General features: G+C 57.3%; 1 protein-coding gene across 1 annotated transcript in view; it reads right to left on the bottom strand.

The window, feature by feature from the left end:
• AR (androgen receptor) overlaps positions 1-12,139 on the bottom strand; it is a 49,585-nt gene extending 37,446 nt beyond the window's left edge. The window contains exon 1 of the mRNA XM_021405900.1: positions 11,163-12,139. Coding sequence (XP_021261575.1) covers positions 11,163-12,139 — 977 coding nt within the window. The remainder of the gene's footprint in view (positions 1-11,162) is intronic.

Genomic DNA, 12,321 nt, shown 5'->3' with positions numbered 1-12,321 from the left:
GCTGGAGACAACATCTTCTGGAACTTTGTCTTTATAATCCCAGCCCCTGGTTCTCGCCCTGTGGAAGGGGTTGGTGTGCGCAGGGCTGAGCCCATCAGATCCCAAATGTAGCTCCTGCAGCAGGAAAGCAGTGCTCTGTGCCTGGCTGCTGGGGATTCGCTTCCAGGCTTGGATATTTAAAACACATAATATTTTCCCCACTTTATTTGGCAGTGAAATATTGCTACGGAAACCGGCGTCACAAATTCTGCATTTTTATGCCTCTATTGGATGAAGCTTGAGTTGAAAATGGGCAGATAATAAGAAATCTGGCACAGAAAATCCAGAAGACAAACAGCGATGAGAGCTCCGGCCCAGGAGGCACAGCACTGCCCACGCAGGCGGCCCCGCAAAGAGCTGGGGTGTGGGGAGGAGGTCCTGGGCGCACGGCTTCCCCCGGGGCACCGCAGTGCTTGGGACGGGAACAGCAGCGTGCAGTGCAGCCACACTCCTGTTATTTTTAGGCATGTTTATACCAAGACCAAACCCCTGCACAGATACAGTTGCTGGGGCAGAGAGGGGGTTTGGGATATTTTGTCTGGAGAGCAGTGTAAGCTGTATCTGCAAAAATTCTCTCTCACTCCACTGGCAAGCCACTTGTTTTCTAGAGAAGACCTCGCAACTTATGCAACGACATGATCTCCCAGCGTCCTCAAAGCAGATCACGCTCTGAGTCATCTCAAAGAACAAGCGTGCAAGTTATAATGAAGGTTTCATGCTCTTGTGGCCTTCTTGGCACCCTCAGCCTCGCACTCAGCTGTGAGCACAGCACCCAGAGGCACGTCCCTCTGCACCCACACCAGCAGCTTGCCACCAGCCACGCTTCGTGGTCCTATGCCGCACTGCAGCACACACCGCTGCAGACACCTGAGGGCCCCTGCTGCTATCCTGCACCTTGGAGTGCATGGGCCTGTAGTGAGCGTGTGCAGCGCTGGAAAGGACCCTGCGGGATGCTCAGCGGTGACCCTTGAGTGCAGCGGCCCCAGAAGGATGAGGGAAGCTTGGGCTGTGGGTAGCACGCTGTATCCAGGGATGCATGCCATGGAGCACGTGCCTGCCGTATCCAGAGGCTGCAGGCATTTCCTGGGAAACGCAGCTCCCAGCACAGCCCCAGCAGAACACGGCTCCAACGGGAGCCTCTCCCAGCACCGTGCACCATGGGAGCAGCACCCGCCCTCCCAGCCGCTGTGTGCACTGCAGCACTGTGAGGCCACAGCCCTCCTGGCCCCGCTGCGCAGAGCAGCACTTTGCCTGTTTGCTCTTGCCTCTCCCCTGCCTCATGCTCCCCCAGCAGTGAAGCCAGGAGTCGTTTTCTTCCAAGCCTGCCTTGCAAACCAAAACACAGATGTCAGGGCTAATTTTAGGCAGCCAGCCTTGAGAGCACTCACTCAGCTCTCTCCTAGGCCAGCAGCAGGATCTCAGGACAAATCCACCATGGGTGTAGGGTGAGGATGGGGCCAATTTGCCCCTGTGCTGCGGGGAGCGGGTGAGTGCAGGACCGTGGGGCAGGGGGTCTGAGGGGACACACAGCAGCATCAGGAAAGTGAGGAGCTGGAAAACAGGGCACTATATCCATTGGAAAGGGCTGAGCTTCCTTGAACTGCCTCACATTTGTGGAACGGCAGAAGCACACAGACTGACAAGCCACGCACCTGGAACTTGCCCACAAATGCACGCACACATCCATAGAAAATCCAGATGCAGATCATCTGAAAAGCACTTGCATGTGGGATCGTTCCAGTTAATGTGCCTCGCTGCCGCCCAGATTAAAGCAATTAACCGACTGGCAGACAAATTACTTTTCTCCTTTTCTATCCTTCTAAAACTTCTAAAAAGGGAAAGGTGCTGCAGAGCCCATTCAAGTCCCCCCAGCAGCACCCGCACCGCACGGCCCCGAGATGCAGGGGGGAGGAAGGAACCTTCACTGGGAATGTCTGATACCAGGACTCGTTCCCGCGCTGTTCTCAGCACACCAGCCAAGGTCAAAGTGCTTTTTCTGCCATTTCCAACCAGCAAAGAAGCTTATGCAGCTAAAATATGTAGCAGGACTCAAACTGCTAAGGAGCCAGGGAAAAAAAAAAACAACAGAAAGCCAGCAAAGAACCATCTTGGTAAGGTAACAGTGGGAGAGCAAAGCACCATATGTTCCTGCCCTGTCCCAAGAGCTGAACATGTCTCAGTGCACCCAGCAAGCGCTTTTGGGAAAGCTGCCCAGACAGCACAGAAAATCAGCAGGCGCTGCACAGAGCCACTGCAGGGACACCTGAGATGCCGGGGGAGCCCAGGGGCCGACCCGGTGGGATGGTGCTGGCACTACACACAAACACCTGCCAAGCTGGGGCTGGGCTTCGAGATGATCTCCATTACCATAAAACCACACCGCGCTCTGTTTGTGTCCTGACAGTTTGTACTACTTCTCAGGAGTGTCAGCATCTGACTGTGTTCTCATTCTGTAGACAGGCTCTCCCAGACGCAAACTCTGGCATTTCCAAGCCCCAGCAGGGCATGGGTGACCTTGCTCCTCCTGGCTTCTGCTCAGATCGCATTAAAAGTAAAAAAGCAGAGGGAGGAGTGCTCTCCTGCAGTACCGTGCCCCGTAAATGCTGTCCTGGTGCCAGGCTGCACAGGGCCAGGCTGTGCTGGGGTGAATGGTGCTGCCAGTGGTGGCTGCAGTGCACCCCTGCCCTGCGCCTCCAGAACCGCCCTGGCCCTACAGCTCCAGGAGCCCAACCAATGCCAGCAGTGCTGGGGCAGGCAGCGCTCACACCTGGAGGGACTTCTGCCAAAGCACCCGCTCACCAAAACCGTGCTCCCCCGCCCTATTTATTGAGAAGAAATCATACCTATTTTGCCTGGTTGCCTGGATGCTAAATGAGCTGCTGCTCAGCAGTGCTTTTGGAAGTGCCATAGAAGAACAGTAAAACCCTTGTAGCGTTTTTATCACTGTTAGAAGATATATTGAACTTCACTTATAATCACTCCTGAAGAGGAACCAGGGCTGTAATCATTGTCATTAAAGCAGGGCAGAGCACACACAGGCAGTGCCGCGCCGGAGCCCGGGGCTGCAGGAGGGAAGCAGGGCTGTGCTGGGTGATCGCACAGCCGGTCCAGCAGGGCGTTTGCCATGACAACAGGGCCACTATCTTTTACTTTAACAAGCTTTCTCGCAGCACCATTATTGTTACAAAACAAAAGCAGTTCTGGTGCATGCAGCATGCCGTGACTGCTGATCCCAGCACCAACAGCACTGAGTTAAAATCCCAACATGAGCAGACTGTATTCTGCAATCACGCCGGGCCGGTGAGCACTGCCTGACCCGAATCAGCTCTGCTCTCCCAGACTGAGAGCGACCAACTGCCGTCCCTGTCCCCACACCAGTGCAGGTTGCTGTGTCTGCCCGTCCTGCAGGCACTGAGGTGACATGGGATGGCGGCACTGCGCTCCCACCACTGCCAGAGGAGGATGAAGGGATAACACCGTTGCATACACCCAGTTATTTCCTCCCAGCCCCCCCAAGCAGCACAGTCCTGAAGCTCACCGGCAGCTGCCCTGGCTCTCCCACTGGGACAAGAGTGGGGTTGCTCTCACCTCATGTTATCACCATGCTGCCAGAGCAGATTTCTCATGGCCCTGCTGTCACAGCCAGCATCACAGAGTGCTGAGAGCTGCCTGACTGATGGGCAATCAGAGAATCACAGAATCATGGAATTTGGAAAAGCCCTCTCAGATCCCCAACCCCAGCCCACCCCACCATGCCCATCACCACATCCCTCAGTGCCACATCTCCACAATGCTGGAACACCTCTGGGAACGGTGATCCTACCAACTCCCTGGGCAGCTGTGCCGGTGCATCACCACTCTTTTGGAGAAGAAATTATTCCCAGTGTCCAACCTGACCCTCCCCTGGCACACGAGGCCACCACCTCTCATCCTATCACTGTTACCTGGGAGCAGAGGCCGACCCCATTTTACTACAACTTCCTTTCAGGGAGCTGGAGAGAGCGGTGAGGTCTCCCCTGAGCATCCTCTGCTCCAGACCAAACCATCCCATTCCCTCAGATGCTGCTCATAAGACACAGACCAGCACACAGCACCAGCACCAAATCTTCCCTCAAAGCATGCCGTGTCTGGGGATGCTCAGGGTGTGCTGGCTGTGGGCTCACACCACTGCACGTGAGATCTGCATCCTCCCACCACCCCAGCAGTTCCTTGGCCACGGGCTCAGGCCGAGCAGGAGTCGTGCTTTCCCCCCATACATGTTTGACTCTCAGCCACACAAGCAGTGCATGCACCACAGGGATCTGCCCAAGCAGCTCACAGCAGCAAGGGTTTCTTTCTAGAGAGTGTCCCCCAAAACAACTGCCTGTCAGTAAATGCTCATCTGATAAATTTGAAATGTTATCAGTCCCGGAATGGTAAAATATGAAGGTTTTTGCTTTTGTGTTTAGCTCTGCAGTGCTAACCTACAGTCACAGGAAGAAAGGATCCATCTGCAGCAGAGCAGCCAGGCAGCAGCAGAGCACCCTATGTGCACCAACAGCAGATCGCAGCAGTACCCAGCATGGAAATCGGCATCCACGCCTTAAGACCAACTATTTCTACAATCAGAATTAAATGAAACGGTGAGACAATGCGAATGGCAAAAACTACAGACCAGAGAGCTACTTCTCTCTATTACAAATTATTTTTAACTCTGCAAAAGGAAACTGCTTTCATCATACTGGGACAAAGTGTTCCCATACAACCACAAAAATCTGCAATATGTTTTAGGAAATTTGTGGATTCCTTGCTGCAAGAAGTGGCACCGCGTCCCATTCTCCGGGGGGTTCGGGACGCACTGGGACTCGCCCACTCCCAGCACCAATGGTGAGCTCCCATCAGCCCCCGTTTCACTGCGGGTTTGCCCTGAGCCCGAGGCACTGCTGGCTCCGCTGCAGCCCCGCGGTGCCGTCCTGGCTCGGGCACAGGGCAGCGGTCCCTGCCCGGAGCTGGGAGCGAGGAAGCGCGGCGCTTCCCCGGAGGGGGGGGGTATCTGGGGCACAGATGGCATTCAGCTGCGATACAATGTTTTGTTTTAACTGCCGCACGGACCGTCCCACGCCCCTCGGCCCCAAGCCAAGCACGGGGGCAGAGACTTCCAGGAACCGTCGGCACCGCGCTGCGTCCCGGGGCCGCCCCGGCCGCTGCTGCCGGCACCGCGATGCCCGAGGACGGTGCGCGGGGATGGGGTCACGCTTCGTCGCTGGGGGCTGCCGCCGAGGACCCTGCCCCGCTCGGCTGTGCCCCTGCATCCTGCCCGAGCTGCAAACTGCACCTCATCCCACAGACACTGAAATACACGCGGCCCTTTTAGCCTCGGCAGGAAGCTCCACCGACGTTTCACTCGCGGTCTTGGGCTGGAACGGACTTTCCCCACAGCGGCAGAGCTGTGCCTTGCGCTGCGGACTGACTGCAGAGAGAAGGAAGAACAGCGGCGTCTGTGTAACACAGTAACACCGGCAAATACGGTAACCGGAGCAAAGGCTGCAGCAGCTGCCGGGGGCAGACGAGTTGCCTCCAGCGAAGCCCCGCTTTCCCAGCGCTGTCGCAGTGGCCGGCCGTGCAGGACAGAGAATGCAAACAGCCCTGCAACTAAGCCCCACCAGTGCTCTCACACCATTTTATATATTATTCCTTCGGTGAATTTTTCCAAGTCCTCAGACAAGTGGAGCTCATCCTTCCACTGCATCAAGCGCTTTAGGGAAACTGGGGAAGAAAATCACTGAACACACCAGGAATGAGACTTTGGAACCAACCTCCAGAGAGTGAGAGCTCAGCAATGCAAGAGTTGGGGGGCAGAAGGGGGAAAGCACCGAGGAGGACAGGGGGAGTCTGCCCTGGAACATTTTTGCAGTGAATGGATGAGAAAGCACAGGGCTGCACAGCACCCATGGGGCATGCACCCCACAGCGTGTGGAGACAGGGCTGGGCAGGGGCATGGACATGGTGGGAGAGAGGAAACCCTGTCGTGGCACTTGGTGCTGGTGGTAAAAACAGGGGGAGAAATCCAGAGCCAGACCAAGGTGAGTGTGAGAAGCAAACCGGCTAATAAGGAACGGTGGAAACTGGTGGTTTTCCTTCATTCACTCCTCGAGGGATTCAGGAGGGGTCCCATGCACCAACAAGCACTGGGAGGTGCCCGGTGCCCAGCGGTGGCACAGCTGGCCCCAGTAAGGGCACAGCTCTGCAGGCTGAGCAAAGCTAACACTGGGAAAGAGAATCTCATTTTGATAAATGAGAACTAACATGGAAAAGATGAAATAAATGAGCAGCATCAAAATGAAATGAGAACAAATCACCCAGCTAAACATGAAGTAAATGAGGCCTCACCAGGAGTACTGCTGAGGCCTCACCTGGAGCACTGCATCCAGATGTGGAGTCCTCAGTACAGGAAAGACACAGACCTGTTCAAGCACATCCAGAGGAGGGCCACAAAAATGATCCCAGGGATGGAACACCTCTCCTATGAGGACGGGCTGAGAGCTGGGGCGGTGCAGCCTGGAGAATAGAAGGCTGCGAGGTGACCTGAGAGCGGCCTGTCAGTATCCAAGGGGGAGTGACAAGAAAGAAGGGGACAGACTCTTCAGCAGGGTCCATGGTGACAGGACAAGGGGAAATGGCTTCAGTCTTAAAGAGGGGAGATTTAGGTTGGATATGAGGAAAAGGTCTTTTCCAGTGAGGGTGGTGAGGCACTGGCACAGGCTGCACAGTGATGTGGTTGAAGCCCCGGCCCTGGACACTCTCAAGGTGAGGCTGGATCAGGTGTTGGGAAACCTGATGGAGCTGTGGCGTCCCTGTGCATTGCAGGGGAGTTGGACTAGATGACCATTATAGGTCCCTTCCAGCTCTAAGGATTCTTTGATTCTATGAAATGAGCTTGGCCTCACATGTTGCCATTTTGCAAGCAGATCTTGGGAGAGCATTGGAACCTCAGATGATTTGCTGCCAGCACTGTGTGACCCCAAGGGTGCTGCCCGGTGCTGCTCTGCAAGGACATGGTGCGGGCACAACAGAGGAGCAGCTCGGCATGCTTGCTGAGGAGGCAGCTCCTATGGAAGCGAGTCTCTGTTCTTCTCAACAACAGTGCTATTTGGGAACCAGCTGCATCCCATCCTGTGCTCAGAGCAGCCTCCTCAGCCCATCAGTGGGGAACCTCTGGAAGCAGCCTCTGAGTGCTGCACCCCGTGGGGAGCTCAGGTCCAGTCCCCCCTTCCCATGCCTGCCCTGCATCCCGCTCTGCACACTGCCAAGGCCTTTGCCCCAGCCCCAGCCCCCTGGCTCTGGTTGCACACGGAAGTGGAGCTCTGCCAGAAGCAAGCAACAGGGGCTACAAGAATTTAAGACACTTTCCAGGTGTGTCCTAGGGATGTTATCTGCAAGCTTGCTGTGATCTCTGCTGCAGCCTGGAGCACTCAGCACTGATGCAATTCACAGCCTGCTGAGTGAGATGGAGCATGTGGCACACTGCTGTGCACGGGGCTTTGCCTCATGCAACAGTGTCAGAATGTAATGCCCAAACTCTCCTGGAAAGAGGCAAATACTTCCCTGTGTGGTGGAGGAGGAATCCCAACCCACCTGAGGGAACTGACAATGGCAGTGCCCAATGTCTGCATTTACAGAAAAAAAAAAAAAACAAAAAAAACAAAAAAAAACCAAGAACTGAATGGTGATGAGGAAGAATTTTTCTTATGCTTTTTCCTCTCCTTTTATCAAGAGCCATCAGAGTCGTAGCACATCAGCGACTTTCCCAGCTGCCTGCGGCTCACTGTCCGTGGGATCTGTACCCACAGCCGTGCACTATTTGTACACGTTACAGAGCTGCCCCCAGGGATGGGCTTCAGAATCAGCATTCCTCCACGCACCGCTCCTCTTCAAAAGAAGCATTTACATAATATTGCCATTCCCCGAGCAAAGAGGTCAGGTTGGCAACAAGGGGAGGGTGAATCCCACTTCTGCAAAAGCTTTTGAGTTCTTCCAGCACAAAGCTGGGGATCTGCAGTGCAAAGCCCAGCAAAGGCGAGCACGGTGCGGGCTCCTGGCACGCAGCCCAGCACAGCACAGCTGGGGGGCACGGCGCAGTGCAGGGGCAAAGCTGAGAATCATGGCATGGCTGGGGAGCCCAGCACTGCAGAAGCACGGCCTTCTGCTTGGCCTCATCTTCTAGGGCAGGAAGCTGCCCTTGATCTCATTGCCAGAGCCTTATCTCCTCTAACAGGCAGAAATTGTTACAGGTGTTATCTGCGAGTGGTATCATGATTGCAGGGCTGGCCACAAAGAAGAGTGTGTGGCCATTGTGCCAAGTGATGCATAACCCCACGGCACATACCCACACGGATCGCAACTGGACAGGAGAACGGAATCTGCAGAGAGGTACAAGCAGCACACACCGGGACACGGAGCAGACAGCGGCGATAGGAAATGCCCTGTGGGCACTTCAGAGTGAGCGGGGTTTTTCTGAGCCAAGTATCCTCTAAGTTCATTTATCACCTTCATACCCATTATGACAACAATAGTTCCCTCTTTGCATTTATTTTAGTTTAAAACAAACAGCCTAAGCCGTTTACTTGCTTCTGTGTTTTAATCTAAATGTCACCTTGACCCTGTGAGCTTGAATTTATTCTATCTAGTCAGAGTCTTGTTCCCGAACCAGGTTATGTGGTCAGCTCACAGACGGCAGGCGACAGTTACTCAACAGACAGAGCAGAGACCAGCAGCCTCGAGCCCACAGTGGAACAAAAGCTTGGATTAATTTGTTAATCACACATAAGCATTACTGCCACATTCACATACACTGTATCAAAAGCTTAATGTTCAGTCAAGTTGTGTTAATGCCCGCTTTGTTTCCTTTGTGACATACCAGTGCCTCTAAACACGGGCAAACCCTTGCACAAGCCCAGGGGCTGGCAGCAATGCTGCATCCATCGCTGCTGCTCCAGCCCCATCCCACACCACACCCAGCCCGCTGCCCACAGCGAGCGGCAGCAATGGGACCCCGGGAGCAGCATCCGAGCGGGGTTAACGCCGGGCCTGGCTGCTGCTGACAGTGTCACATCACAGCCATGTGCCACCAGCAGAGCCATGGCAGCTGCACATCTCAGCCCCACCAGGCAGCCGCCTTCTCTCAAGGCTCTGGAAGGGAAAACCCAAAACTAAACCCATGGTGCTCTATGTAAAAGGGAAGTATAAACAGTTCCCCACAAACATGCTAAGAAACAGAGGTCGTGTTCAGGTCTGGCTGTTGCATACAGGGTAAGGCATCTGCTAAAGTGCCTGTACCTAACCCATACTTTGCAAGCACTCAGAAAAGCAGACTGTAGTGCAGCTGCCAACGTTGCAAAGGCATAGGATCCTGAAATGCAACAGGACAGTGCCGCTGCTGCGAGCCCCGCAGAGCACTTGTGCCTCCCAGGGACACAGCCAATGCATTGGGCTTTCTGTGCCAGCTGGCACCCCACGCCAACTGGGGTAGGATTGCCACCAACTGCCTTTGGAAACCAACAGGGTTACATGAGGGCCAAGCAGAATGCCCTTCAGCACGGGAACTTGACTGTGCAGTGTTCCAGCTCCCTCATCCCTCCCTCCTTAGCATTGCTCTGCTTGAGCTGGGCATGGCACGTTGCCCCCAGCTCCAGCCCACTACTAAGCCAGGAGAAAACAAACCCAGTGAGCAGCAGCTGAGGGGCTGCACGCAGCACAGCGAGCAGAGGTTTCACGCAGACATACGCAAACCCGAGGGGACCAGCCTTGGTAGCCTCAGCCTGAGCTGAACATAGACAAGCATTCCACTTCCTCCCAGCATCGCACCGAACACACAGCAGGATAAGCACTGCCACTTGCTCACTGTGGCTACACAGCAGTGCAGGAGCACTGGGTCCAAAGCACAAGATCAAGGTGTTCTAAAGATTGGAGGGTTCCCACTGAGCTCTGCTGCAGAGGTGTCTGGGCACAGGACAGCAGGGGACAGGGACGGAGCACCACATACACCCAACCCCACCATCCTTCACCCAGCATTCCTTACTTATAAGCAGTTCTATCACACGGACTCACATTCAGACAGCACAGCCCAGGGCTTAGCCCACTGCACCCAGGAACATCCATCTCCAGGTGTCAGCATTTAGAAAGCAAAACTTCAGCTGTAACCATCCCCACCAACCTCATGCTGCTCTCAGCAGCTTTATCTGGCTCAGGAGCAGTGCACTATGCACACAGCTCCTGCTGCTGGCGTTCTGTTCACAGCTGCACTCAGTGGGACCCTTCCTCACTTCTATCCCATTCTTTTTCCCCAAACTGCTTCTACATAGAATACACAAATTCGTTATTGTGTAGATGACAGTTAGTACACTAGCCAAATACAAATGTGAGTGCTTCGAAGCAGCAGAACGAGCACAGCAGCGCAGGTGGGATGTGCTTGTTCGGAGCTCTTTTCAGGGAAAATCCCATTGTGCATTCCAAGCTCTGATGGCAGCGCCCGGCGAGGTGCAGCGCTGCGCCCCGGCTGGGGCTGTGACACCACCTGTGGCTGCTTCCGAGCCTGCAGTCCCCACCGGCGCTTTTTAGTGTTCGAAATTCAAGGAAAATCCCCTCACCGTTGTTTTCTCACTCCCGGTTCTATAAGCTGCAGCGACTCTGTCCGTCAGTAACGCTCTTAGCTATGAGGAGCAGATCTCTCAGAGTCACACAGAAGCATGATGTTTGCCCGCTGCTTTGGACTGCGTGTGCCTATCATACAGAGACCAGCCATCTCCTTTTTTGAGGTTAATTCACCAAGAAAACTACTTTTGACCCAGCGCGTCTTCTCAAACACATCAAGGTTTCCTCCTTTTCCATACTTCTGAATACCGCGTTATCTCGACCCAGAACACATCTACTCGTACACAAACCGGCGCCGCGAAGCCCGCTCGGTGTTTCGGCTCCCGCACACCGCACCGCTCGCGCTCGGTGCAGAACGCCGGAGCTGCGTGCGGCTTTCGCACACCGGCGCCGCGCGGTGCTCGGGGCGCAGCGCTCCGCCCGCACGAGGCACCGAGAGGAGCTGCGGGAAGAACGGGGCAGCGGAGCCGCGAGCGGCAGCGGGCAGCACTCACCGGACGTCGCCGTAGGCTCCGGCGTAGCCCTCGGCCCAGGGTCCCAGCTCGCTCTTGATGCAGGCGCCGGGGGCGGCGTAGGGCGCCCGCGCCACCGGGTACCACGCGTCGGCGGCGAAGTCGGCGTTCTCCGCGCGGCCGCAGCCGAAGGCTCCGGAGGGCGGCTCGGCGCAGGGCCCGTACAGCTGCCCCTCGTCGGCGAAGAAGGAGGGCCACGGCGGCGCGGGGACCGGCGCGCCCCAGGCGCCGACGGCCGCGGGCTCGGGTGGGCTCTCCAGCTTGATGCGGGCGGACGGCGGGAGGACGAAGCAGTCGCGGCCGGCCGGCTCCTCGGGCGGCGGGGAGGCGCGGTACAGCGGCAGCCCCGCGGGCACCTCGACGGCCAGGGAGGCCTCGACGCCGCTGCCCTTGAAGGCGGCCGGGGCTGGCGGCTCCGGCGGTTCGGCGGCGTCGGGGCGCGGGGCGTGGGGCGGCCCCCCGGGCAGCGCGAACATGCAGTCCTCGCGGGGCAGCGGCTCTCTGGGCGCCTCCAGCGCCTCCACCGCCAGCCCCATGGAGGCGGACACGGCTTTGCAGAGCTCCTTGGCGCTGTCGCCCAGAAAGTCTTCCTTGGGCGCCGGCTCGGCGCGTCCGGCCCCCGGCTCGGCCTCGGGCGGCAGCAGCGGCAGCGCGCCCGGCTCGGCCAGCAGCTCCTTCAGGTCCCCGGCGCACGGGAAGGGTGAACCCATGGCCGGGCGGGCGGGCGGGCGGGAGACGGCGCGGGGCTCGGGCAGCGGCAGGAAGGCGGGCGAGGCGACGGGCGGCGGGCGGGGGCTCTGCGGGCACGGGGCGCCCGGTGCGGGCAGGCCGGGGCCCGGCTCGTCCCGCGGCGCCTGGAACGCTTCGCACACGCTCTGGAAGAACGACTGGAAGGCGCCGCGGAAGGTCCGTCCCGGCGGCCGCGGGTACACGCGCCCGATCCCCAGCTGCACCTCCATGCCCGCGGCGCGGCCCCGGCGGCGAAGCGCGATCCGAGCGGCGGCCCCGTTAGCGGCGGTTCAGCCCCGCGGTTCCCATCCCGGGGCGGGGGCGGTGCGGAGTGCGCGGGGCTCCACGCAACAGGCGGGGAAAGTTGGGCCGGGAGCTGCGCGGGCCGGGCCTCCGCCGGCGTCTGCGGCGC

Source organism: Numida meleagris, chromosome 8 (genome assembly GCF_002078875.1).
Source record: "Numida meleagris isolate 19003 breed g44 Domestic line chromosome 8, NumMel1.0, whole genome shotgun sequence".
Lineage (NCBI taxonomy): Eukaryota > Metazoa > Chordata > Aves > Galliformes > Numididae > Numida > Numida meleagris.
This window is presented reverse-complemented; position numbering and strand designations above follow the sequence as displayed.